The 27,977-nt window shown below is 41.5% G+C and overlaps 1 protein-coding gene across 2 annotated transcripts; it reads left to right on the top strand.

The window, feature by feature from the left end:
• The first annotated feature begins 3 nt into the window (after positions 1-3).
• Positions 4-27,977, top strand: LOC136717980 (tetraspanin-33). Of its 2 annotated transcripts, XM_066695564.1 has the most exons (8): positions 4-210; positions 6,884-6,941; positions 7,862-7,986; positions 12,032-12,106; positions 21,246-21,341; positions 22,348-22,476; positions 25,961-26,122; positions 27,443-27,977. In XM_066695564.1, the coding sequence occupies exons 1-8, from the start codon at positions 118-120 to the stop codon at positions 27,527-27,529; spliced, it is 825 nt and encodes a 274-aa protein (XP_066551661.1). In that variant the 5' UTR covers positions 4-117; the 3' UTR covers positions 27,530-27,977. The 2 variants fall into 2 exon arrangements, with proteins under 2 accessions (XP_066551661.1, XP_066551662.1); XM_066695565.1 differs by lacking the exon at positions 25,961-26,122 and having other exon boundaries at positions 5-210.

Genomic DNA, 27,977 nt, shown 5'->3' with positions numbered 1-27,977 from the left:
AGACAAGTGTATACTTGCCAGGAGCAAGGAGCAGGCAAGGAAGCCAGTAGAGGCTTTGGTGGACTGTAATGTCTGATAAGACTCACCCACAGCCCCTTGACATCTCCAAAAAGCACCATGAAAGAAACCATGGCAAAGAAAGGGCCTGAAACTCTGAAAACAAACCGACTCATTAAATACACATTGTTTGCCTGTTGCTATCTCTTCTGGGTAAGTATTTGTTTTTGCACTTAGATCTAAATTTTGTTTTTCCTTCGGAATAACAGTGGGAGTTGTGGGATGTATTTTGAATAGTTCCATTTTGAGGGACTGATATGCTTTAACTTATGTAAAAATATGGAGTCATTTTAATATGATGCTGGCTATGAACTTTTTAATTTAGTTTTTATAAGAAAAGGTAGATCATTAATAGTCATTGTAAACATTTCCAATGATTATTACCAGACTGGATTCAAATGATTCTTAACTGTTTACATCCGACTGAAGTCAAACCTAATCAAATCATTGTTAATGCTGCCTATATCAAAATATAAATTTGTGAATGTCCTTCCACTGTGGGAACATGTAATTACATTTGTCTTGGAGTTTGCATGTTTATTACAGTCTTTCCACAATAAAACATGAGAAATTATGTGTTTGTTAAAATAGTATTTAATATATAATTAATATATATTTACTATGGAGAGTAGACAGGTGTCTGATTTCATCTAATGTTCACAATAGATTACTTTTTGTATCTTGGCAATTACTGATTGTAATCAAGAAGGTTTTTCTCCCAAGCTTCAATAATAAACATTTAGAAATGTACCTTTATATTAGGGTGACCTGATACATCCACTGAGCTGTCTTTCGAGAATGTTTTTCTTTTTAATATTAATGTTGTAGGTCGGGTTCTTGTGCACAGATTTTCGCAGTTATGCGCAGAACTGCAGAATCCTCTGCTCCCATTGGTGGAGCTGCGCAGATCCATGCAGAACTGCGAAAATCTGCACTTCACGAAAGAGATGTTAATGTTATGATGACTGTTTATGCTTCGGTGCGGCACTATTGCAACAGGAAGAAGATAACAGCTGTAAGTCTGTCCTGTTGTGATTCATTGTGGTCAACAATGGACGGGTTTGCTGAACATGCGGAGGGGAAAGCATTTTTTACTGTTATCTCCTGTATCAAGTGGAGAATAATGGCCGCAATCATTCATATTTAACACTCTGTCAATTTATAAACTTAATATAGTTGGCAAAAGAAAGCTAAATTCTCAAAAATAAAATTATGCCTTTGAGTTTATTTGTGCACATTTGTACTCACAGTAAATTGATAACTGCTTATTTTTGTCTAAAGCATAAGTGCCACACAATGTATATTAATCTACCAGTTTTAGTTATTTAACAAAATGTAAAAGCAGTAGATATTAAGTAAATATACGTTGAAAAAAACGAAGGTGCATTGGTAATGATTGAGTGCAAGTGCAAACAAAGCACAAAACAATAAAGGGTATGCAGCCAAATGAACAAACTTCTAGTTCTTGCAACTGGAGAATCTTTGAGACTTTGTTTTGGGGGTAGATTGTGATTTTAATGGGGGTTTTAAATGTACTTTAGCATTATAATCCTCAAACTTAATGTGTGATGAAATGTGATTCATGCATTTTACTGCACTGTAGCAATAATGCAACATTTAAATGATGTATTCATTGTATGATGTACTTATTCTTTAATGTTGTGACATGCTTTAGCATGGTGTTCCACTATAGACAATTAAGATTAATTGATTTAATTTGAATGAGGATTACAAATTCTGTTTCGAAAATGGATGGATGGATGGATGGATTAAAGATTCTCATTGTCCACAATAAAAAGGGACATATTCCAAAATTGATTGAGCTAGTAAAGTGCTATTACTATTGCTTTTTTATAGTTGTAAATTGACAATAATCTGTGAGCAAAAATGGAACCTGCATATTTATAATAAGAATATGTACCTCGCTTCATTGATCTTCATACTCTGCAGCAGAAGCGCCATTAGGAGACTGGAGCTGCACTTACTCTCCAGACTACAGAGGGATAAGGGGGAGGTTCAAGTTGGGGGGAGGTTGGCAGTGGATGCAGGTGGTGGGTGGGTGGAATGGTTCCATCTGTCCATAGTTTTTAAATTTTCCTGTATAGCGATTTGTTTTGTGGCATGTTTGCATAATAGCTTAATTACAACAAAAAACAATACATATTGGTTAAACAAATTGCCGTTTAGCCCCTGTATAAAGTTTTATATCCCTAATTTATCATTGGCACCCATTGGCACAAAGTATACAAACCAGACTTTGGGCACTCCAGCCAAAAAAGGTTTGCCATCCCTGTTCTATACCATCCCTTTCTTAGCATTCATACTACAAGTATTCTATAAATACCATATAAGCTGCATATCAAGTATGCTGTTCAGTCATACAATGCTGCTGATATTAATAATACATAATCATGCATTACTTCAAGTTATTATTTAAAGCCGTTCATAGTGAATCACTGCTAAGGGTGTGATTGCTTACATTATGTGTATTTAGTTTTGATATTAATTCCTTTTGAGCAAACTACACATAACATTGCCATATTTAACTCTATTCTTGCATAAGTGATATGAAATGAATATATATTGCATGCAATTTGAGCACATTTTAATATTTTCCTTAAAAGCGACATATTGATGACTGGTTGCGGCACAAGTGTGCCTTCATCAGGGCTTCATCTCTGATGAAGGCACACTTGTGCCGAAACTGGTTGTTATGACTCCAAGTGGCTGATGTAAGGGAATGAGGGGGACATAACATAGAACACACAAATGTAGTAGTGGGGTGAGTGCCAAAAAACAACACTAAATCAACTATACATACAAAAAGGGTTTATTTACAAAGGGGAGGGGAGTATATACAACAATGTACAATAATCCAAAATGGACATGATATCAATAATACTAATACAAATAATAAACAAACACACACAGAGGAAAACACCATGGAAGGTGTCAGCTAATACTGAAACAAAACAAAACCTATCTAAGCTAGTCTAGAAGGGAATCCACTACCAGACCCTAACTATCTACACTAACTAAACTATATAACCCTGACAACTAATACAAATGGGTGATCACCGCCCCTACCTAAATACCTAATGTAACAACATATATCCCTACGTGTAAACCCATGGGTATCTCACCTATCTACCTATTTCCCCCTGAACAAAAGCCAATAACCGATTACAATGTGACGAAACCAAAACAGAGAAGAAAACAGTAGGTAATTACACAAGGAAAACACAATCAATCACGAAGGTAATTAACACAAACAAACAGGGTAGCAACATAAAGTTGCGATCTGGTGGCTCTCTTGAAATGGAGAAATGAAGGGCATTTAAACAGTAGTCAAGATATTGGATTGGACAGGAGCATGGGACAGTGGAGTTTGAATGACGGGGATGTGAACCAATCACAGCCCGATACCTGCGTACAATAGGGATAGGGAGAACAACAGAACACAGAGCGCACGCCAGTACACGTACGCAGATACGTTAGGCACGTAACACTGGTCATAAATATACTTTTTAAAGAAAGTATAGGCTAATAAAGCTGAATTAATTGATTGATATAATGGGTTGTGTGCACCATAAATGTGTTTCTTCTATAGAGAAATTGGATATATGTTTATTGTGTTTGGCTACACCTGTTAACGTGCTTAACGCATTTGTACTATGATTTGGACAATACCTGTCATGCAATACAGACTGTTTGTATAGAAATGCATAGTATTTAACATACCTGAGAATAGCCAGGGGAACGTATTCTGAACAAGGGGTGCTGAAAAAAAAAGGGGGGGGGGACGCGACTTAACAGAATTGGGCCTGGCAGGAATGGCGTTATGAGTACGCATATAGACGCTTAACTAACAACATTTATAAAATATATTGGTGTGGCTTGACTGTGCAGAGTGCTTGTACACTGTCCGTGGTGCTCATTGCCAACCTTGATACGAAAAACGAATATTCAAAAGGTATACGGACAAGACTTGAAAAACAAGAACATAACACATAGCCAAAGCCCAATCTCCAAAGACAAATGCATGCTGCGCGGCTGCAGCATAAAAAAAGAAAAAAGTTGTGTTACTGCCTGCATCACAGAACTCAAATTGTGGCCTTTTTCTCCATGCTGGCGCTGATGAAGGTCCTCATTAGGGCATCAATGTACAGACTGTCCAAAATATCACGATGAACATGCATGAGAGCAAGGTCTTTTTTGTGTCATTGTTGTGTGTAACCATGTCTTTAGACGGTGCAGAGTGGAAAATGTTCTCTCCGATGAAGCAACTGAGATGGGGGGACATAGGCATAGTTTAATGAGGTTTTCAGCTTCTTTGAAAATAGCCCTTGTTTGTGGATGGAGTTTAGACATACTTGCGGCTATGCCTTTTACGGTTTTACAAGGAGAATCGCCGAAGATGTCTCTGAGCATTTTCAGCTGGATCTCCAGTCGGGCTCCGTCAAAGTGAAAGGGAAGGTGAAGGGAATCTACATTCACTGTTTGTTCCTTGTTGGCAGCCTTAATAACCACCTTCTCTCTGAGAACTGCTGTTTTCATGCCATCTTGATCGAACCTCCTCTTTAGTTCCTCTGTAACCAAGTCCACTGCTTCAAAAAACCATTAGTGTTGCACTTCTGCCTCTGGCTCTGTTGTGTGCCGATAACGGACTGTGTTTTTTGTCATCCTGTGCAACTCAGCATCACCTGGCATTTTCAGTCCCACTGTGGATACTGTGTGTAGTATATTCTCCACCACTGCATCATCTCGAAGTTCTTCCATGCGCTTTCTAAGCAATTCATTACACTCAAGGGCACACCGTGCGCTGTCATTGGGGTTCTGTAAACTCCTGGCCACTGACTCGCACGGCTCGAAAAGTGCTTCGCAACACTTAAGCTGCTCCATAGTTCCAATGATTTATCTGTAGGCCCTACATACATGCTTGATAGCTTTTGTTCGAATGCACCATCTTGTTGGACATATGGTCAGTATGGTAACTACCTCATCACAGCCAAACATTGACTCATAGAGCTCCTTGTGTTTGGATGACTGACGGATTTTCACAGCTATGCCCTGAACAAATTTCATGGAATCAGCGATAACACTCACCTCACAGGCAGCCTCTTGAAGAACTAAGTCAAGTGAGTGGTTGGCACAGTGGACGAAGAGAGACTCCAGGCATAATTCTTTCAGCCGTGCCTGAACACCCAAAAACCATCCTGACATATTACTAGCTCCATCAAAACAGTATCCCTGAAGACGTTCAATTGGGATGTTCAGCCTGAGAAATACATCTTTGATGCACTTGAACAGGGTCTCTCCGCTGCTGTCGGGAGCATTGTAAAATCCAAAGGAAATCAGAGTGAATCTCCATGTTCTCGTCTACGTATTGCAGTGTCAATGAAAATTGATCCATTGTACTAGCGTCCGTGGTACCATCAGTGGTGAGTCCATAGTATGGACTACTTACGGCACAGGATACAATCTCACTGTGAATTGCGCAGGCATACTGTTGAATTACTTCATTCTGAATTGTGTCCGTTATCTCTTCTAAAAATCCATTCTCTCTCTTTTGGGAGGTTGTAGGTACGTTCCATCATAAGTTCATACAAAATGCCATCACAGCTGCTGTCACTGCGAAAAGCCACCCCCTTCTTTCCCAGTAAGAGCACTGACCTGAACATCAGTTCCAGAACATGTCTTGCTGTATTCTGACCTTGGCGGGCAGCATCAGATAAGAGGGCATTAATTGGGGGGGGTTTTAGAGTAGAGATTTTTTGAATGGCATCACTGTGAAGCTTAGTCTTCTCATGCTCGTTGAATTTTTCTGTGACCTTCCACCAGTTTGTGAAGCCTCCCTTAACAAAACTGCTGTCTAACCTTACACTATCTTCATTAATTAGACCCTTCGCCACCGCTTTGACACAGCTAAAACAGACAATGTGATCACCATCCTAATGCATAATGCAGCCATCTGCATTTGTTGAACCAGCTTGCATTGAATGAAAGACAAAAAGGTTATTTTCCAAACGACCTTCCAGGAAAACTGAAGCTGGTTGGTTGGTGCAGTGCCTCTGAAACATTAGCATTTTGACCTGCGACATTAGCTTGAATTGCAGGGGCATGGCTCCTGTCAATGCGTTTCCTATCATCAATTTCTGGGGAGGGTGCGTTGGTTGTTTCGGCAGTGCTTGGACTTGGCTGAGAGTCTGCCTCAGCAAACTCACTGAATCTTTTTTTGTTTTGAAGCTTCCCAAAATAGTCAACAATGTGCTTTTGCGCCTTTTCGACAGGTGGTCAGCTAGCTACATTAGATTAATGATCCATGATCCACGATCAGATTGACAAAGGTCAATAGCTAGCTACGTGACATAGTAAGGTCATGTGTCTAGCATGGCACACATTTTTGCTGTCATTAATGGCTTACTATTACAGTCATTAGTAGTTACAATGAATCTTAATGAATGTTAAGGAATCTTAATGAATTTAATTTAATTTATTAATTTTTGGGTAAATAAATGTGTGGGTGCTGCAGCGCCAACAGGGGATGCTGCAGCACTCCCAGCACCCCTACTTCCAATGGTTATGTACCTGAGTGTTTTGATGTGTCATTAGGTGCATTTACACTGCCATTTCTGATCCTGATCAAATGACAGTACAGCTCTGAAACCACTAAACGTGATCAAATGTAACGATGCATTTGATCTGGATCAGAAATGGCAGTGTAAAAGCATCTAATGTAAGCACATAATCTGAACATGTCTAGTAGCAATGATGTTGTTTATGGTGATTGTTGCCTGATTCATGATATCCTTATTTTTTCATATAGGTTGCCAGTGCTATATTGATTTGTGTGGGAATCTATGCAAAAACTGCTAAGGAAGGAGGTGAGTATGTCCTATGTAATGTACAGCACTGTTTTCAATCGAATCACAATCATATCTTACCATAGCACTGCTGGCATTAAGTGGGTTCAACAGCAACTCCTTTGGCTTACTGGGCTCCTGTGTGTGGTCAGTGAAAATCTGGAATACCTTTGAAATTAAAAATATGAAATTAACTTAAATTAATGATGTAGCACTTTGTACCACTTTACAGATGTAACCATAGGCGGACTGACCATCAGGCAATTCTGGCAAATGCCAGAAGGGCTGGCCCTCAATTTAGTTCAGTGGGCCAGTCGATTCCCATGTGTAGATACCCGGACCACACAACGCCAACCCATCCCCCCCACCTCACTTTGGCAACCTTGACCACCACCATCCCCCTACAACCGCACTTTACTGGGACCAAGACATCACCAGCCGTTGCCCCCTGGGTAAAAGTCCAGGGCTGTTTTTTGTCTCAGTCTGCCCCTGGTTGTGACCCATTTAAGGGTATTCCCTTTAGGTATTAAGCTATGAGTCAGGTATTACTGAATATAGGTTAAATACTTTATCAAACTCCTTTTCTTTATTTAAATTTGATTTTAATAATTAAGTTTAAGATGACTCATTGGATGGATCATGTTGGTCTGAGCTGCACAACCTTGATAGGATTAATCACTTAGACATGCTTTCTAATGAGACAAACAGTCTGAAAGCCTTAGCAAGCTCTACCACCAACCTAATTGCATTCCAGTTTTTTCTTTACTCTAAGCGATTACATGATTTCTACTGGGGTGTTGAAGGATGATTATATCCCTTAAAAAAATGTAGAAAAAAACATATGTATGTGCATCTAATCTTCATAAAGTTAATAAAGTTTTGTAAAACAGAAAAATGTACTCCCTAAAATGGAGAGATTGATCACTTTCTTTGTTTCTCAGGTGTTGTGGACTCCCTCATAGCTGACCCCGCATTAATGTTGATAATTGTTGGCAGCTTAATGTTCATCATTACTTTTTTTGGATGCTTTGGAGCTCTAAGAGATCTAACCAATCTACTTAAAGTTGTAAGTATGAATCTTTCAGAGTAGAGTAATTTACTATTATTACTGTTATTATTATTCCAGTATCTGTATCTAGTTCCGGAACCTTTTTCCATCAGATATCTGGAAATTGAACTAGACTCTTCCTCATTTTCATTGCCAAGGCCTATCTTTTTTACCAATTAGTACAGTTACAAACTCAGATCCCTGTGGGTCACAGTTTCTTCTAGTTATCATTCCAACTGGTGTAATTACTAAATGAATTATTATATTATTTATTTTTCACAGTTAGCCCTATTTTACTTTTAAGCTGAAGAGAAGTACAGTGTTGAATTAATCACATTAATCCTGTAATTAGACCAATTAAGTGGCTGAGAGCTGTGTTGGAATAAAATCTAGAAAACACTGCAGTCTCAGTCTGAGTCTGACACCTACAGCACCAAGCACCAGTCTTATCCTAAAGTATCACCTTACTAACCAGAGTTTGGGTTTTGACCAAAAACCCTGACATTTTGATTGCTATCCAATTGGTTTATGTATTGTGACAGTGTTGGAGTGTATGTCCAGCACTGCCAGGGCTCACCAGGCAGGGTTCAGGAAACACAAGGCAAAGTTACAGTGCAAAACTACGATGTATTGTACAGTGAGGGAAAAAAGTATTTGATCTCCTGCTGATTTTGTACGTTTGCCCACTGACAAAGAAATGATCAGACTATAATTTTAATGGTAGGTGTATTTTAACAGTGAGAGACAGAGTAACAACAAAAAAATCCAGAAAAACACATTTCAAAAAAGTTATACATTGATTTGCATGTTAATGAGGGAAATAAGTATTTGATCCCCTATCAATCAGCAAGATTTCTGGCTCCCAGGTGTCTTTTATACAGGTAACGAGCTCTCTTAAAGGGAGAGCTCCTAATCTCAGCTCGTTACCTGTATAAAAGACACCTGTCCACAGAAGGAATCAAACAATCAGATTCCAAACTCTCCACCATGGCCAAGACCAAAGAGCTATCCAAGGATGTCAGGGACAAGATTGTAGACCTACACAACGCTGGAATGAGCTACAAGACCATTGCCAAGCAGCTTGGTGAGAAGGTGACAACAGTTGGTGCGATTATTCGCAAATGGAAGAAATGCAAAATAAATGTCAGTCTCCCTTGGTCTGGGGCTCCATGCAAGATCTCACCTCGTGGAGTTTCAATGATCATGAGAACGGTGAGGAATCAGCCCAGAACTACACGGGAGGATCTTGTTAATGATCTCAAGGCAGCTGGAACCATAGTCACCAAGAAAACAATTGGTAACACACTACGCCCGTGAAGGACCGAAATCCTGCAGTGCCCTCAAGGTCCCCCTGCTCAAGAAAGCACATGTACAGGCCCGTCTGAAGTTTGCCAATGAACATCTGAATGATTCGGAGGAGAACTGGGTGAAAGTGTTGTGGTCAGATGAGACCAAAATCGAGCTCTTTGGCATCAACTCAACTCGCCATGTTTGGAGGAGGAGGAATGACCACAAGAACACCATCCCCACCTGTCAAACATGGAGGTGGAAACATTATGCTTTGGGGGTGTTTTTCTGCTAAGGGGACAGGACAACTGCACCGCATCAAAGGGACGATGGACGGGGCTATGTACCGTCAAATCTTGGGTGAGAACCTCCTTCCCTCAGCCAGGGCATTGAAAATGGGTCGTGGATGGGTATTCCAGCATGACAATGACCCAAAACACACAGCCAAGGCAACAAAGGAGTGGCTCAAGAAGAAGCACATTAAGGTCCTGGAGTGGCCTAGCCAGTCTCCAGACCTTAATCCCATAGAAAATCTGTGGAGGGAGCTGAAGGTTCGAGTTGCCAAACGTCAGCCTCGAAACCTTAATGACTTGGAGAGGATCTGCAAAGAGGAGTGGGACAAAATCCCTCCTGATGGCCAACTACAAGAAACGTCTGACTTCTGTGATTGCCAACAAGGGTTTTGCCACCAAGTACTAAGTCGAAGGGGTCAAATACTTATTTCCCTCATTAACATGCAAATCAATTTTTGTTTGTAAAAACCTCTGTGAAATACTCATTTAGAACATATGCCACATCTTGTTAATTTTTTAAGATACTTTTAGCCTTGACCCGTTTCACTTCCTCCTTTATTGACCTCTTGCTGTTGTAGTATTGAGAAAAGCTCTTTGCATTAGTTTTAGCTCCAAGAGCTGTGTTTCTTTCTATTTCCCTCTTTGCTTTCCTGATCCATCCATTCATCCATTTTCAAAACCGCTTATCCTTGTGGGTCACGGGGGACGCTGGAGCCGATCCCGGCAGGCATAGGGCACAAGGCAGCAATACACCCAGGACGGGATGCCAGTCCATTGCTGGGCAACACACACACCTACAGGGCAATTTAGTGTAGCCAGTTAACCTAACCTGCATGTCTTTGGACGGTGGGAGGGTGGGGGTGGGTGCTCGGAGGAACCCCACGCAGTTTTGATACAAATTTCTTCTGAGCCTTAAGTAGTATATGCTTGAAATATAACCATCCATTTTCAACTGAATCTGTATCCAGTGTGCCCCAATCTAATGCTGTGTGGAAGAACAATCATCTTCAATCAGGTTGGAATGTTAGTTGCAATGCCTTTAATACACGCAGTGTGGAGAGGAACAGTGAATCAAGAAGATCCCAAAGTCGCTCTGCCTTCATTTTAAAAGTCAGAGGCTTTTATACACAAAAAACAAAGATCTGGTTACAATCACAAAGTCATTACTAGATTATCTTAGAGAGTTAGCTAAGCAGAATACATATCATTATAAGACAGAGTTCATAGGTCAACACATGGATTAGGGAGCAGGCACTGTTTGACATTGTCTCCAAGATTCTCATTGTAAATAACAAACAGAAATCAAGCTTCCTTCTGGCCTGTCCTTCTGGCTTGACCTTATCTTTCTTAAGTATACAAGAGAGTAAAACAGGTATGAGAGAGAGAATTTCTAACTTTCCTTCCACAGCTGCCTCATGCATTTCTAAAATTGTAGACCATTGTTTTAGCAAGGTCCTTGTCCTTGACATAATATTGGTGGACAGGGGTGCTCTATATACCTTGTGGGCACACATACTGTATTTTTTTTTTAAATTTAACAATAAATACTAAAAACTAAAATGTGTTTGTTTATCTGTGTTATCCTCAAAAGGAGAATTAAAACATACAGAAAGAGTTAGCTTTTAAACTTTACCAATTGCAGCTCATTGATGCAACACAACAACTAAGCCAATAAATACATAGACATAATACAAAAAATGGTTAATAGCTAATTACTTTAAATCAGATAATGTATAATTTTTAAATAGTTAAACCTCATAAAAATACATCAAATCTGCCAGTCATTGTTCAAATAACAAAAGCATTGTCTCTTAACCAAACAAACTACCAATTAATACAGAAACTAAACTTAATACTCAAAATAAACAAAGGTAAACTTGTCCTCAGTATAATGTTGTTGAGCTTCAACCTTGGCATGTGTATGCTAATGTTACTACTTATCACGCATTGTCTGTGCAGTTCACCGTTCACCGTTACCATTAAAATATACAGATGTTGGATAGACACCACACTGTGGACTTTTTCATAATACTATTGCAAGGCAAAGAGACATTATTCAGAATTTGTGCATTTACACTGACACAGACAGAGGCAAGAAGGGGAGAGATTGTGACAGGTCCTATCCAGCAAACTGAGGTAGACAGACAAAGGTGAGTACATGGGGATAGGGAACATAGGACAGCAAGTTGACACACTGAAGTCCAACAAACACCTATTTATATGGTGGCTGGCCAGTCAATCACTGTCCCCTGTCCATTCAAAGTCCGGGAGGTTGCTCTAACCATCCCTTGCACCTGGGGACTCCCAGTTGCACCCTGCACCAGGAGACAACTCTATATACATATAGTTCACATTATAAAATGTTATTTAAAAACAAAAAGAAGATGAAGTCCTTCAAACCTATCCTTATTTGATCATTTTATGTTTTGCCCACAAATCAAAAAGTAATTAATATGTCTCAAATGGATTATATTTCCGTTCAGTTTGCAGGGATCTTGGGGATCATTCTCATTCTGCAGATCACAGCTGCAGTCCTTGGATTTCTATTTTCAGACTTGGTAATTATTGAGCTTTTGTTCTTTGATTTTTCACATGAATTTGGGATAAATTCAAAATAACATGAAAGAATGCCCATCTTGCTTGCATGCTTACTTGCTAATGGATCCAAGGATCTCATCCAGTTATTGCTTGCGATTTATTTTCTATCCCATTTAAGTGTGTGTTTGTTTAGGATCTGTATTTGTTCATCTCCCTAATGGACTGAAGTCTCCTCTGATTTCTGTGACAGAACTTGCCTGACATTGCTCATTTCCCTCTAGGATAGAGGTTATGCATGTAGCTTGGTAACTAGATGACTAAAACTTGGTAACTAGTGCTTCAGTATGCATAGTCTCTTAGATATTCTTAATGCTTCAATTAACAGCTCACTGTTAGTCTTAGGATTCTAATTGACCAAAAGCAATATATAATTAATTATAATATACAGTTCTAGTATGAATGTTACTCTTAGTCTCTCATTGGTCATGATAGGCCATTATATACTTGGGTTTTCAGAGTAAGATGGGAGAAATTACATAATTAAATCTCAATGTAAAGACAGGAGCTGTGGCCCTTGTATTCAATTGAAATCATTACGGGGGACATTTGAGGGTGTCAAAGTGGTCACGTGTTTCTAAGTGCAATACAAAAAATCACTATTGAAAGCATAGTGGACTTATGGAAAATTTAATCCAATACGTATTGTAATGCAGTGGCAGTAGGCACACAAAACTGCCACCATGAAAGGCACTGCATCTCCCAGAAGCCCTGTACGATGAATCACCTGGAAGCCACCTGCCCAGAAGGGATGCCATGATTGGCCAGTGGGCTGTATAAAGAGAGAGAGAGACTTTGACTTTATTAGCAGTTAATGAAAAGCCAATAATCCTATATATAATTACATCAATATATATATATATATTTTCTCCATTACTTCACCCATAAATTCACCCCCAGATCTCTACACATTAAATACGAGTTTGCCATCAACTACAGAACACTGCTTTGGTGTACAAAACTCTCCAGCATTACATTATTTGTCATTTAGCAGACACTCTTATACAGGGCAACTTACATTTGTACCCATTTATACAGCTGGGCATTTTACTGGAGCAATCTAATTGAAGAACCTTCGCTCAAGGGTACAACAGCACTGCCCCATCCTTCAGTTATGAGTCCAGAGTATCCTGATCAAGCAGAACAGAGCAGAGGTGCGCCAGCAGCCTCTCAGCACAGTGCAGGGAGCGCAGGCCCAGTGCCGCAGCCAAGCTGTTTGCACCTCACCAGCACTGCCCTGGAATGTCCAGTAGGCTGGGGAAGCTGGGGAGGATGTAGGCGATGTCCAGGCAGGGGTTGTGTACTAGAGGCTCCTGCAGCAGCCATCAGGCTATGGTAGAAGGGGCTTAGTACTGTAAGGATCAGCTGGCCGCAGTCCAGCAGGAACAGGGGGAGTTCCAGCTGCAGGCCTCCGCTGGCCTGCATGCTGCTGTGGAGCGCCGGTCTCCAGGCCAGGCTGTCGGGACCATACAGCAATCACTGGAGGGAATGCAGTCGAAAAGCAGCCACCCTGCTGCCAATATGAATCAGACCCTGCACCCCTTCCTCCCAGGGCAGGCACAGCACACACTGCCTCAGCAAGTGCAGCTTGTCCCAAAAAAACAAAAAACAAAAAAAACACTATTGCCTTCTGTAGCTTGGCCAGCAGCACTGGAGGAGGCGGCACACACACACAAGGCCACAGCGCCAAAGCCACCAGGTTATTAAGAATCAGTGTCCTTCCCCTGTAGGACAACTGGGGGAGCAGCCAGTGCCAGTGGCCCTGCCTCCCTTGCACCCCCTCCATCACACACTCCCAGGTGTGGCCTCATCCCCCAGGTGCACCCCCAAGTACTTGAAGCACCCACGCTGCCATTGTAGTCCAGCAGCTAGAGCCGGGGGGCCACCCCTCCACTCCCCCACCAGCACAGCACTTGGCCCAGTTCATTCTTGCCGAAGACACAGACTGCTTTAGCACTGTGCTGAGCCAGTCAATATCCTGCTGGCTCCCCACGATGACCAGGACATAATCCGCATACGCCGAGAACCTGAAAGGCACCGGGCAGTGAGGGTTGACCAAGCCAGAAATCTCAGTCTGCAGCCTGTGGAACAGGGGATCAATGGCCAGGGAATACAAAAATCCTGACATCAACAGCAAATCCTCACCCAGCACAGGCCAGAACCCTTTATTAAACTCAACTGGGATACCATCTATGCCGGGGGCCTTGCCAATGCCCAAGCTGTCCAGGGCGGTCCAGAGCTCCTGCAGTGAGAGCGCTCTCTCCAGCCCCGCCTGTTCCCTCTCAGGGACCTGTGGCAGCCCTTGATAGAACTGCTGTGTGCCTGGTGCTGCCTCCTGCAGCTTGCTGGTGTAGAGCTGCAAGTAAAACTCCACAGCCCTCTTTTGGAGCTCCCCCAGCCCCAACAGATCCTGCCCTGAGGCCGAGTGCAAGCAGTGGAGGAGCTTACTCTGGCCACGCTTCATCTCCAGATATACTTAGTGGGGGTGTCCATATGAGACGCACTCAGGAACCGCGATCTCACTAGCGCCCCCTGTGCCCTGCTGCCCAGCAGGTCCGCCAATTACACTTTTTTTGGCTATGAGTGCCTCAATCTGCTCTCTGTCTGCAGTGGTCTCCAGAGAAGTCTGAAGCTCCATGATTTCCATCTCCAGGACTCTCACAGACAGGGTGCTGTCCTACGTGTCATCTGCGTGACAAAACTGCCTGATCTGCATCTTCCCCACATCCCACCACTGTCGGAGAGAAATAAAATCCCCCCGTTGTGCTCTCCACTTCTGCCAGAAAAAAAAAAAAAAAATCCTAAAATGGGAGTATTAAAATTAAAAGAGTATTAAAATGCCAGTATGCACTCTAGCATTGACTGTAGAGATAAAAACACTACACACAACTAAACAATGATCAGTAAAACCAAAAGGATTCATAAAACAGGATTTAAAACAACTAAAAAGTGCTTAAAAAAGTAAAACCGATCCAGGCGAGCAAGAGAGAGAGTCACCCCTAACTTGCCTCCAAGTGCACTGCCTGTCCTCCTGATGAAAACCCGTCCAGACATCCTGTAAATCATATTTTTCCTTGGATCATCTTAAAATCCTTCCTAATAATGTGTGTGGCTATCTTATCAGTAGTGCAGTTAAAATCCCCACTCAAAACTAAATGATCCTCAGGATGACAGCTATCCAGTCTGTCATTCAGAGTATCAAGAAAAACAGCGCTATCTCCTCCCATCAGTTGGCGCTTAGACATTCATATATACAAAATAAGTGTTTTCAATGGTGGGAACCAGGAACCACCTCCTCCACAGTATAAGACATTGGTGCAAACTCAGGACCAAAACACACAGCCACCCACCAATGACAGATGACCTGTGGCTCAGCATAATATCACCCTTCCACTCCTTTTGCCACTCACTGGCATGATCTACAGTGCTGTGCGTCTCTTGTAAAAAAACAATAGAAAAAAAACAATGTGGGACAACAGGGGAATGACATAAAAACACATACTATTAATCATCATTGTTATATTTTAAAGCAGTTCTGACAACATTACTCAATTTTTGAAAACTAGCTCATTAAAATCCACGATTGCTGTATCCTATACAATTATTTTTTTAATTAATTAGTTAAAAATGCCATAAACTGCTTTGCATCAGGGGGTGAAAAATAAATCTAAAACCACATTCCTTTTCTATGGAGGCCCTGAAGTGCAACTGCTGAAAAAATAAATGAGCATGTGAAACATTTTCAGTAGCAGCCCTGAAGTGCAACTGCTGAAAAAAAAGCACCTGCGACATTTTGAACAGCTGAAAAAATAAAGCAGCGGATGCGACATTTGGAACAGCTAAAAAAAAAAAAAATATATATATATATAACATGATTAGGTAAATTAGTGTTTCCCTAGTGTTAAACTTTCACTGATTTCTAATTTATTTTAGGACAGCCCTAACTCTATTAATATGTCACCTCAAGTGGACAGAGAGCAGAAGATCACAAAAATGTTAATATGAATACTTACCACTTGTGTTTAGCCTTCGCACACTCCGCAGTTGGCGCCCATTTCTCAAATTCTGTTGACTCTTCCGGAGAAGCAGGTTTAGCCAACGTGACTTGCTTGCTGTCCAAAGTCAAATATATTTTACAATGTACCCTCCCTTTCCATAATTGTTTTTGAAAATGTTGCAGGTGCTTTTATTTTTTCAGCTGTTCCAAATGTCATAGCCACTGCTTTATTTTTTCAGCTGTTCCAAATGTCGTGGCCGCTGGCTTTATTTTTTCAGCTGTTCCAAATGTTGTAACCTCTGCTTTATTTTTTCAGCTGTTCAAAGTGTCGCAGATGCTTTTATTTTTTCAGTAGTTGCACTTCAGGGCCGCTACTGAAAATGTTTCACACGCTCGTTTATTTTTTCAGCAGTTGCACTTCAGGGCCACTGCACTCTTCGCCTTGGTCTCTCTTAAAAAGTCCTTAATGCTTTTTGCACAGTATCCCACAGTGTTGGTGGAGACGGACTCGCTCTGGGAGTCAGTGATGTCTCCCTCAGAGTATATGCTCTCCACAGCGCTGCACTCAGACTCCCAGTGCCACAGGCGATTAGTCTCCTTGGCTGAGACAGCAGGTCCCCACAGACAGACACCTCTGACTGTGAGTTGGTTCCCCCACAGCACCCACACAGTCTCTGGACTCTTCCTGATGAGCCATTCTTGCAACATTCACCTTTTTAGGCACTGTATCAACGGCCTCAGAAGACAGGGCAGATCGATTTTTCTGTCTTTTCCTGAGCACTTTAAACCCGTCACTGGCTAGGTTTTTGGTCTCAGTGGCTAACTGAGCCCGGGGCTGCTCTCTAGCCTGATTTCTAGCAGCTTCCCCACTAGGCTCCCCTTCTCCATCCCCACTGAGTCCAAGAGCAATAACCCACCTCCCCTGGCCGCCAGAACCAACACTGGATGGCCCTGCCTCTTCCTCACTTTTTCTTACCCCCCGGCAAGAGTGCCTAATATGCACCTGCATCCTGCACCTGTAACACCTCATGGTATCGGATGACACAAAAAACACATAAACTACCGTCTCAATCTTAAATTTCAAAGACGGGCTTAACTCACCAGCGCAATCCACCAGCACCATGAAAACCTATCTACAGTAGGAGAGACCGTGTTTCAGCTCTGGGGCACTGCAGCCCAGCGGCACTCTCCTAATGGCGCAGGTGACTCCACCGTCAGAAGCTCATTGCTCAGGAAGGGGGGCCCATTGGAAATAACAACCTTAACAGCCGGGGAGCCAGCCGTGTCTCCCTCCTCCACCACATCATTCTCCAGCGCCTCAGACTTCAGGAAGAGACAATGTTCTGGAATCCTACCTTCATCTTCATCGCAACAGACCTCCACCAACCTGCTCTATGACATGCGTTTAAACCCATGCTTCCTCATGAGGTTTTCGTAACTAAACAAAGGGGGTCTCCCCCTCCCGCAACGCCATGTCGCTTTACAAAAACCTAAAATCAGAACTCTTTAAAACCAACAAATGATTAAAAGTATGTATAAAAAAACAGCAAAGGAAAATAGCGCAGTACACCCACTCTCTCTCCATGCAAACCTCCCACCACCAATGACTCCTCCCACAAACTCCCAGCATGCAGAGAGACACCACCTATTTACAAGTACAGCACCATAAGAACATAAGAAAGTTTACAAACGAGAGGAGACCATTTGACCCATCATGCTCTATTGGTGTCCAAGGATCCTATCCAGTCCATTGTTTAAATGTTTCCAAATTTTCAGCTTCAACCACAACACTGGGGAGTTTGTTCCAGATTGTGACAACTCTGTGTGAAGAAGTGTCTCCTGTTTTCTGTTTTGTTTGCCCAATTTTCATTTGTGTCCCCGGGTGCGTGTGTCCCTGCTGATCTGGAAAAGCTCCTCTGGTTTGATGTGGTTTATGCCTTTCATGATTTTGAAGACTTGAATCAAGTCCCCACGTAGTCTCCTCTGTACCAGGGTGAAAAGGTTCAGTTCCCTCAGTCTCTCAGTAGGACATTCCCTTCAGACCTGGAATAAGTCTGGTTGCTCTCCTCTGAACTGCCTCTAGAGCAGCGATATCTTTCTTGAAGTGTGGAGCCCAGAACTGTACACAGTATTCCAGATGAGCTCTAACTAGTGCATTGTACAGTCTGAACATTACTGCCCTTGTTTTAAATTCTACACTTTTGACAATATACCCTAACATTCTGTTTGCCCTTTTTATTGCTTCCCCACATTGTTTGGATAGAGAAAGTGAGGAGTCCACATAGACTCCTAGGTCTTTCTCATGCGTTACTTCATCTAGTTCTATTCCTCCCATAGTGTAATTATAGTGGACATTTTTGTTACCTGCATGTAATACCTTGCACTTGTCCACATTGAATTGCATCTGCCAGGTGTCGGCCCACAACTGAATATTATATAAGTCCCTTTGAATAACCTGTGCTGCCGAGATTGTATCTGCTGAGCCACCTATTTTAGTATCATCTGCAAATTTGACAAGTTTGCTAATTATCCCAGAGTCCAGATCATTAATATAGATTGGAAAAAACACAGGCCCTAATACTGATCCCTGTGGAACCCCCCACGGTGCCACAACATTTACTGCACTGGGTTTAATTGAAGTCTGCGTTACATCAAAGCCAGTGTAGTGATTTTAGTAAATCCCAGGATACACCGATGAAGAAGTAAATAAAAGTTTATTTACAGAAAACCTAAATAGAGGTTAAACTGGAGCCCTCCGCTCACATGAAGTGAGGAAAAGAACTAGTGATGAGAGTTGTGATGAACAATAGGTTACAATCTTTTCTATCACAAGTGATTAAAATCCAGTTGTACAGGTTTCAGTTTACTACAGTGAGGGAAAAAAGTATTTGATCCCCTGCTGATTTTGTACGTTTGCCCACTGACAAAGAAATGATCAGTCTATAATTTTAATGGTAGGTGTATTTTAACAGTGAGAGACAGAATAACAGCAAAAAAAAACAGAAAAACGCCTTTCAAAAAAGTTATAAATTTATTTGCATGTTAATGAGGGAAATAAGTATTTGATCCCCTATCAATCAGCAAGATTTCTGGCTCCCAGGTGTCTTTTATACAGGTAACGAGCTTAAGAGAGTGCTCCTAATCTCAGTTATCTGTATAAAAGACACCTGTCCACAGAAGCAATCAATCAATCAGATTCCAAACTCTCCACCATGGCCAAGACCAAAGAGCTGTCCAAGGATGTCAGGGACAAGATTGTAGACCTACACAAGGCTGGAATGGGCTACAAGACCATCGCCACGCAGCTTGGTGAGAAGGTGACAACAGTTGGTGCGATTATTCGCAAATGGAAGAAACACAAAATAACTGTCAGTCTCCCTCGGTCTGGGGCTCCATGCAAGATCTCACCTCGTGGAGTTTCAATGATCATGAGAACGGTGAGGAATCAGCCCAGAACTACACGGGAGGATCTTGTTAATGATCTCAAGGTAGCTGGGACCATAGTCACCAAGAAAACAATTGGTAACACACTACACCGTGAAGGACTGAAATCCTGCAGCGCCCGCAAGGCCCCCTGCTCAAGAAAGCACATGTACAGGCCCGTCTGAAGTTTGCCAATGAACATCTGAATGATTCAGAGGAGAACTGGGTGAAAGTGGTCTCAGATGAGACCAAAATCAAGCTCTTTGGCATCAACTCAACTCGCCGTGTTTGGAGGAGGAGGAATGACCCCAAGAACACCATCCCCACCGTCAAACATGGAGGTGGAAACATTATGCTTAGGGGGTGTTTTTCTGCTAAGGGGACAGGACAACTGCACTCGTCCACATCGTCAAAGGGACGATGGACGGGGCCATGTACCGTCAAATCTTGGGTGAGAACCTCCTTCCCTCAGCCAGGGCATTGAAAATGGGTCGTGGATGGGTATTCCAGCATGACAATGACCCAAGACACACAGCCAAGGCAACAAAGGAGTGGCTCAAGAAGAAGCACATTAAGGTCCTGGAGTGGCCTAGCCAGTCTCCAGACCTTAATCCCATAGAAAATCTGTGGAGGGAGCTGAAGGTTCGAGTTGCCAAACGTCAGCCTCGAAACCTTAATGACTTGGAGAGGATCTGCAAAGAGGAGTGGGACAAGATCCCTCCTGAGATGTGTGCAAACCTGGTGGCCAACTACAAGAAACGTCTGACCTCTGTGATTGCCAACAAGGGTTTTGCCACCAAGTACTAAGTCGAAGGGGTCAAATACTTATTTCCCTCATTAACATGCAAATCAATTTATAACTTTTTTGAAATGCATTTTTCTGGATTTTGTTGCTGTTATTCTGTCTCTCACTGTTAAAATACACCTACCATTAAAATTATAGACTGATCATTTCTTTGTCAGTGGGCAAACATACAAAATCAGCAGGGGATCAAATACTTCCCCCCCCCCACTGTACATGCATAATAATACAGTTGTTGAAAAAGTATCCAAAATATACTTTCTATTGAATAAATAAAAGACAATGGCTGGTTAAAGTAGTTAAGAAACAATTAACATTAAGGCAGAGACATGTATGAAACTACAGACCAAAATGCTTTAAGAAACTGATAAAGTAGGCCCCAGAACGGAGTAAATACAAACTAATTTACTTCATAGACAAAACTGAATTAACAACATGAAACAATTAATATAAAGAGTATGAAGAAAATAATAAAAGTACATTTTCCTACTACACCAAGAAAGTCTGGCATACATTTTTTATTTTGTTCACTTTTCATGGACATTTTCATGGTGATGTGGCTAAGAGCTTGAATATGATTGGTTAAATAAAAAATTATGCCTGATGGGAAAACAGAAATAGGGATAGGTATTTTTGATGTCTGCAGTTTTACGTGACATAGTCAGTGTGAAAGCTTCCATAGGAAATACTGTATTTTAAATACAGCCAGACTTTCCCCATGTCAGACTTTTTCTTCATGCGTGTCCAGTGTGGAAAGACCTTAACTCTTATCTCGTCATTCTTTGCCTAGAGAATTGAATTAGTTCAGACTGCATTAGTTGTATATTTTCTTTTTTGCCATGAATGTAGTTACTGATTTTTACTTTATTAATCTGAATAGGTACTGGATAGAACAGAGCAACTAATGGGAAGTGAAATCAAACTATACCGGGATGACATGGACCTGGAAAATATTATTGATTTTGTTCAGAAAAAGGTAAGAGTCAATATTAATCAGTGGTAGCTTTAAGTGTTTTTAGGAGGGCAGGACAAACCTGTATGCTACCAGAGCAAGGTAGGTAGAAGTGAACTTGTGACTGCTTGGATTGCTGCACACCAGCAGCATTTTGGATACCTGGAAGATTAAGTTGATTGGTGTAATAGCTGGACTGATGGGACATACAGTTTGCAGTGCAACACACAGCAGATGGATGATAACATAAGAAAGGGGTTTATATGAGAGAATGTCTGTCTTGCTTGCCACTAGCTTATAGATTCAAGGATCTCATCCAGTCATTGCTTGAAGGCTTGAAGTGTTAGCTTTAAAAACAGAGCTGAGGTCCTAGTTCCAAACTCCCAAGATTCCCTAAATCCTTAATTTCCATTTCTTACTGCTGGACTGAGGGCATACAAACTTTGCTGTGTGGAAAATAGATGATGACTTTGGATTTTTTTCTAATTTTTTGAAAATGACTTCGGAAGTGCTCTGTGAAAAACTTGGTAAATAGTCTTGGTAAATCTAGGACCTCAAATTATACTCGATGAAGCTCAAAAGCATTAGTGTTTCCACAAGCAGAGTCAAATCAATTGTTCAGCTAAGGAAACTTGTTTTCTGCAAACTCATTAGAAACTAGCATGCACTTGTTTAGCTGTTGGCCTGTTTTCTTAATCTGCTGGCATTTCATAGATATCAGAAAAGGGGACAAGCTTAGTTCATACTGATTATAAAATACGTATTGCAAAGATTTGCAGTGTGTAACTAATTATGGTTGACATATTTTTCTTTGCCCATTTTATTCAGCAGTGTTCTCAATGAACAAAATCGTATTGGGTAATAACGCTACCTATATTTAGTATTGGAGCAACACTGTTGTATTTCTCTGATAATTGCTTAGAAATTATACTTGCTCTATTTGATTTAATGATGTCTGACAGTATTTTTCCATTCTTCTGTTTCTCGCTGTGTTAATGCAATGTTGATTAATTCCCTTTGTCCTCCTTAGTTTCAGTGCTGTGGCGTACAGTCATACAAAGACTGGTCCATGAACATGTACTTCCAGTGTGAGGACACCAACCCCAGTCTGGAGCGCTGTGGGGTCCCCTTCTCCTGCTGCATCAGAAGGAAAAATGAGGTAAATAAGGACAACTCTAGTCTTGTGGAAAGCAGTCTGATGTATCTGATGGTCATAATCCACAAAGATCCACAAAGTCTGAGAAATCCTCATGTCTGAATCATGTGGGTCCTCAGGTGCCAGCACTTTCAGATTGTTAATGGGTCAGCATTTGCTTCATTAGCTCTCGACACTCAGTGGAAAGTAGCAGATGGCTTTGACAGTGGGTGTTTGGCAGGATGTGTTCTCTGTCTCACTCCTCCTGAGAAAACTGTCATAGTGATTAGCTAAATTAACAAATTGGCAAATCCAAAATGGAGGGGGTGGGTGGAATATTAAAATGGGAGAGAAATGTATAGGAGATTTCAAGAGTTGCAGATACTCCAGGAGATTTTGAAAATGGATGATTACGCATTCTCTGGTACTGATCAAATGGGGAAGACCATCATATAAGGTAGGGAACTATTTTGTCACTTCCTTATAGATAGACCTGCCTAATAGATGCACAAGCCATGCTGCGCCTTTAAGATCTTGATGGCAGTATATAAAAGGAAGGAAGAGAGAAAGGGGAAGTGATGTGGCAACTGAGAGTTTAGTAACAGATAGGTCAGAGTTTTGGCAAGTTCCGGGCAGGGTGCGTGTGTTTAACACAAGCTGCATTTCTTTCTTTTGATAGCTTTGATTTGTTTTGTAGCTTAGCAAGCTCCGTAGGGTTTTTGTAAAGACCACAGTGAAGTAAAGGGAATGTAAGGTGGCGAGACGGGTGGAACAGGCATGAAGTGACGAACAGGAGAAGCACATCGTGTCGGGTTCAGAATTACCAGGTTTCTTGCTTTTTTGTGGGGTTACGGGCAGTAATAACTTGGACTGTAAAAAGTGATTGGGAATCGTGCTTGAAACAGGAGTTGGTCACAGGTACTACTTAATAAAATATATCCATCCATCATTAGCGTTTCATCCTGTACAGGGTCAAAGTGAGCCAGAGCCTATCCAGAAGGGCACAGAGTGCAATGCATGGTAAAATAGGCATGGTCTAGTAAACAGGCATGCACACTGCAGGGATTGGATAAACGGTAAGTGCTTTGTGACCACAAATTAAACTGTCAGAAGTCAAACCTAATTACACTTGTAACGGGTCCCTCTCTAAACACAAATACTAATAAGTGACAAACAACACATCACAGCTCCACAACTGCTGACTTTCTCCTTTTCTGCAGGAGTTGCGCTGATCATGGCAGTCCTGGGTGTCAGCAGATGCTCCTCACCACTGATTCACAACCCTGCTTCTGGGGAATGTAGCGTTTTCCACCCCTCCTGGCACCGTGCCACAATATATACACCGATCAGCCATAACATTATGACCACTGAAGTGAAGTGAATAACACTGATACCTGTCAGTGGGTGGGATTTATTAGGCAGCAAGTGAACATTTTGTCCTCAAAGTTGATGTGTTAGAAGCAGGAAAAATGGGCAAGCGTAAGGATCTGAGCAACTCTGACAAGGGCCAAATTGTGATGGCTAGACGACTGGGTCAGAGCATGTCCAAAACTGCAGCTCTTGTGGGGTGTTCCCGGTCTGCAGTGGTCAGTACCTATCAAAAGTGGTCCAAGGAAGAAAAAGCGGTGAACCGGCGACAGGGTCATGGGCGGCCAAGGCTCACTGATGCACGTGGGGAGCGAAGGCTGGCCCATGTGGTCCAATCCAACAGACGAGCTACTGTAGCTCAAATTGCTGAAAAAGTTAATGCTGGTTCTGATAGAAAGGTGTCAGAACACACAGTGCACAGTGCCCTCAGGGTGCCCATTCTGACCCCTATCCACTGCTGAAAGTGCCTACAATGGGCAGATGAGCATCAGAACTGGACCACGGAGCAATGGAAGAAGGTGGCCTGATCTGATGAATCACGTTTTCTTTTACATCACGTGGATGGCCGGGTGCATGTGCGTCACTTACCTGGAGAACACATGGCACCAGGATGCACTATGGGAAGAAGGCAGGTCAGCGGAGGCAGTGTGATGCTTTGGGCAATGTTCTGCTGGGAAACCTTGGGTCCTGCCATTCATGTGGATGTTACTTTGACACGTATCACCTACCTAAGCATTGTTGCAGACCATGTACACCCTTTCATGGAAACGGTATTCCCTGATGGCATTGGCCTCTTTCAGCAGGATAATGCGCCAGCCAAAAGCAAAACTGGTTCAGGAATTGTTTGAGGAACACAACAACAAGGTGTTGACTTGGCCTCAAAATTCCCCAGATCTCAATCCAATCGAGCATCTGTGGGATGTGCTGGACAAACAAGTCCGATCCATAAAGGCCCCACCTCGCAATTTACAGGACTTAAAGGATCTGCTGCTAACATCTTGGTGCCAGATACCACAGCACACCTTCAGAGGTCTAGTGGAGTCCATGCCTTGACGGGTCAGGTCTGTTTTGGTGGCAAGAGGGGGACCTACACAATATTAGGCAGGTGGTAATAATGTTATGGCTGATCAGTGTCTACACAGTGCACCCATAACAAAACCCACACATTTTGATGAATTGCAAATAATGTAAAGAAAAAATTTAATTAACTATTTTTAATTAAAAAGTCTAATGATCAAACTTAACACTGTTATGTTAATCCTTTGAAGGCATCCATGAAAATTAGAACATTTCGGTGTAGAAACATTGTAAATTCATGGGACTAGTCTTGTTTTACCGTTAAGGAGGCTTTGTGTTATTTATTGAGATAGCCATGTTGCGGTAGCCCTTCAATGCGGAAGCTATAACCTAGCAAACGTCAAGGAATGCAGAGCGAGGGCATATGAAGAGAATCTGAATGGTTTTGGAAAGTTAATATTATCTTGTGAAAAGACACAAAGTCTGGAGCAGCTCCATCAGTAACATTTTCAGCTGAACAAGTAGAAAAGATGTAATTTCAAGAATCTGACTGTGCAGAGGATATTGTCATCAGACGAGAAGTGGCAACCTGAGGAGCTGATCCCCAGTTGGATTCTTAAGTACATTAATACTTCTTTCATTGTAATATTTTGTGATGCTGCACTGGGTTCATTGTAACTGCCCTGGACGTCCCCGCACCCCGGGCTGACCCATTGTTCCCTCCGCCACTGGCTCCCCTCATCCATAAAGCCGGGCAGTGCACAGCCTCCATGGTTGGGAAGGCAGATGCAAGCCTGGAGGTGGGTGTGTGGGAGAGTGCTGCAAGAGCACTTGGATTTGGATAACGAATTAACATGTTTGCTAGTGTTAATAGAAAGGGACCCTGTTAAATGCGTAGTTAGGCTCAATAAGGAGTTGGGTTTCGTTTTGTTTTTGTTTTGGGTTTGTACACACTTCCAAGACCGGGGGAGTCACATTATGTAAATGGCCAAGGTACACAATGAGTGCTGCTCCATGTGTATCCCTATCCATATGCAGTATCGTTGATCTCCAGAGAGATAGCAGGTGCCATATTAAGGAAGGTATCCTATTAATGGTAATCCACAGTGCTTTCTCTTCACAGTCAGTCCTCAATACAATGTGTGGTTATGGGGTTCAAAGTCAGAAAGAATGGTCTGCAAAAGAGAACATTTACACCGGTGGCTGCCTGGATAAGATAGTGAAATGGGGAGAGCAAAATCTTCTCATCATTGGAGGAATAACCATTGGATTGCTCACTCTTGAGGTAGGCCAGTACATTGCCACAGCACACATTCAAATAGGGGTCAGGTCTCAACGGAGCAATAATGTCTGAGAGACAATTGGCCAAAGGCAATGGATGTGTATAGGTTTTCAGCTGGGATTGTTTACACCATTCCCCTCATCCCAGATACTTCATTACACTGCTGACATTACATTAGTTTAAAACCACATTCACACACAAAATCTCTAACAAGCAATCCCACTATCGCTACAACAAAACTTGGTAATTAACCTAGTGAAAATGTTAATGAATAAAATCAATAAAACCTGAAAACAAAAACATTTCACCATATAATCATTCACATTGATGTCAAGCATGTATGAACTATAAATAGAAAAGGGTAACCCAAAAGTGTATTAAACCCTAAACAAAAGATCAGGAATTTCTTCTGTTTCTTTACCATATTTCATCAAAATTGCTGTCTTTGAAATGAACTGATTTTCCAAAATTGTGTTTTAATGAAATCATAACTATATAACTGGAACTATTCTGAATTGTCTTGATTTACTACATTCCAAAAAAGTACTCTTTGGATTCTGGGGATTCTGTCTTGAGTACATTCTTCATCTAGGGCCAGAATCTGGTCCAATCCAGTTTAAAATATTATATCATCCTCATTTATCAAAATCGAGGTTGCCCAAGATTTATCCAGTGGAGAACCCAAATTGTGATAGATGTAGACAGGTTCCTGCTTCTCTCAATCATATGTTCGGGTTTTGCCCTAGCCTGGCATCTTTTTGGGCTTTTATTCTTAGTCATATTTTCTCACTTACACTGGAACACTCTCCTTTTGGACATTTGGGGTTACCCCTCCTGATATTCACTTAACCAGGCAGCAATCAAATACTGCAGTATTTCTGACCCTTCTGGCTAGACGTTAAATTCTCCTAAACTGGACATTAGCCTCTCCCCTTTTTGCAATTGTTATGCAATATGCTATACTTTCTTCATCAAGGAAAAAAATGTGTAATCTACAAGGTTCTACAGATAGATTTTATATGGTACTCCGAACATGTTTTCCATATTTCACAATAAAATATGCAAAATATCTATTATTATTTATATTTTTAATACTTTTGCTAGATTTAAACATTGACTCAGTCATTCAGAGGATCATGTTCATCTTTTGTAATCTATAATTCCACCTCTGCTTGCTATTCTGTACACAAAGAGATGCCTGACACTGTTTGGAGCTCCAGAGCTATGTGTAAAGATATGATTTACAAGAATAACTGCATTAATAACTGCAACCATAACTGCATGAATAACTTGTGAGTGACATTCTTGCTTCTTTTCCCACAGATTCTGATGATCATCTTGGCTGCAGTCCATATCTGTCGAATCATGAACGTTCAGCAGACACGAAATAACAACAGTGGGGGGAAATAGCATACAAAGCAATATGCAATATGGAGGGCCTCAGTCATGATACTGTACATGCCAGTAGGACTTTGCAAGTCTCTGTCTATTACAGTAATTATTTTGTTATGAGTTTTTATATATTTTGCCTTGAAAAATACATTTTGGCTGTTTCATGAATTTGTCAGAATAGTATTGATAGTGAACACTCATTATTCTACAAAGAAATATTCCCAAGCAAATCACAAGAAAAGATTCACACAATATATTTTACTACATTATTTTAAACTGTAAATACTGTATATAGAAATGCTAATACATTTGATATAGTAATAACTACAACTGTGCTCTGGCTGCATTATCTGTAACTGTGAACATTTCCCCTACAAGTGAGAAACATTTCGTACATTTTGCTGGTCTGCAACACAGTCCTGACAAAATGTACCTTTATTTTAAGTAAATATGAGGTCAAAAAGTG

Source organism: Amia ocellicauda, chromosome 22 (assembly GCF_036373705.1).
Source record: "Amia ocellicauda isolate fAmiCal2 chromosome 22, fAmiCal2.hap1, whole genome shotgun sequence".
NCBI classification, from domain to species: Eukaryota; Metazoa; Chordata; class Actinopteri; order Amiiformes; family Amiidae; genus Amia; species Amia ocellicauda.
Note: the sequence above shows the minus strand (reverse complement) of the source record. Positions and strands in the feature narration are given on the sequence as shown.

Coding starts and splice junctions, on each gene's coding strand:
- LOC136717980 (XM_066695564.1), top strand. CDS start 118: ATGAAAGAAACCATGGCAAAGAAAGGGCCTGAAACTCTGAAAACAAAC. Junction 12,107..21,245: donor GATTTCTATTTTCAGACTTG/GTAATTATTGAG, acceptor TAATCTGAATAG/GTACTGGATAGAACAGAGCA. Junction 21,342..22,347: donor TTGATTTTGTTCAGAAAAAG/GTAAGAGTCAAT, acceptor TGTCCTCCTTAG/TTTCAGTGCTGTGGCGTACA.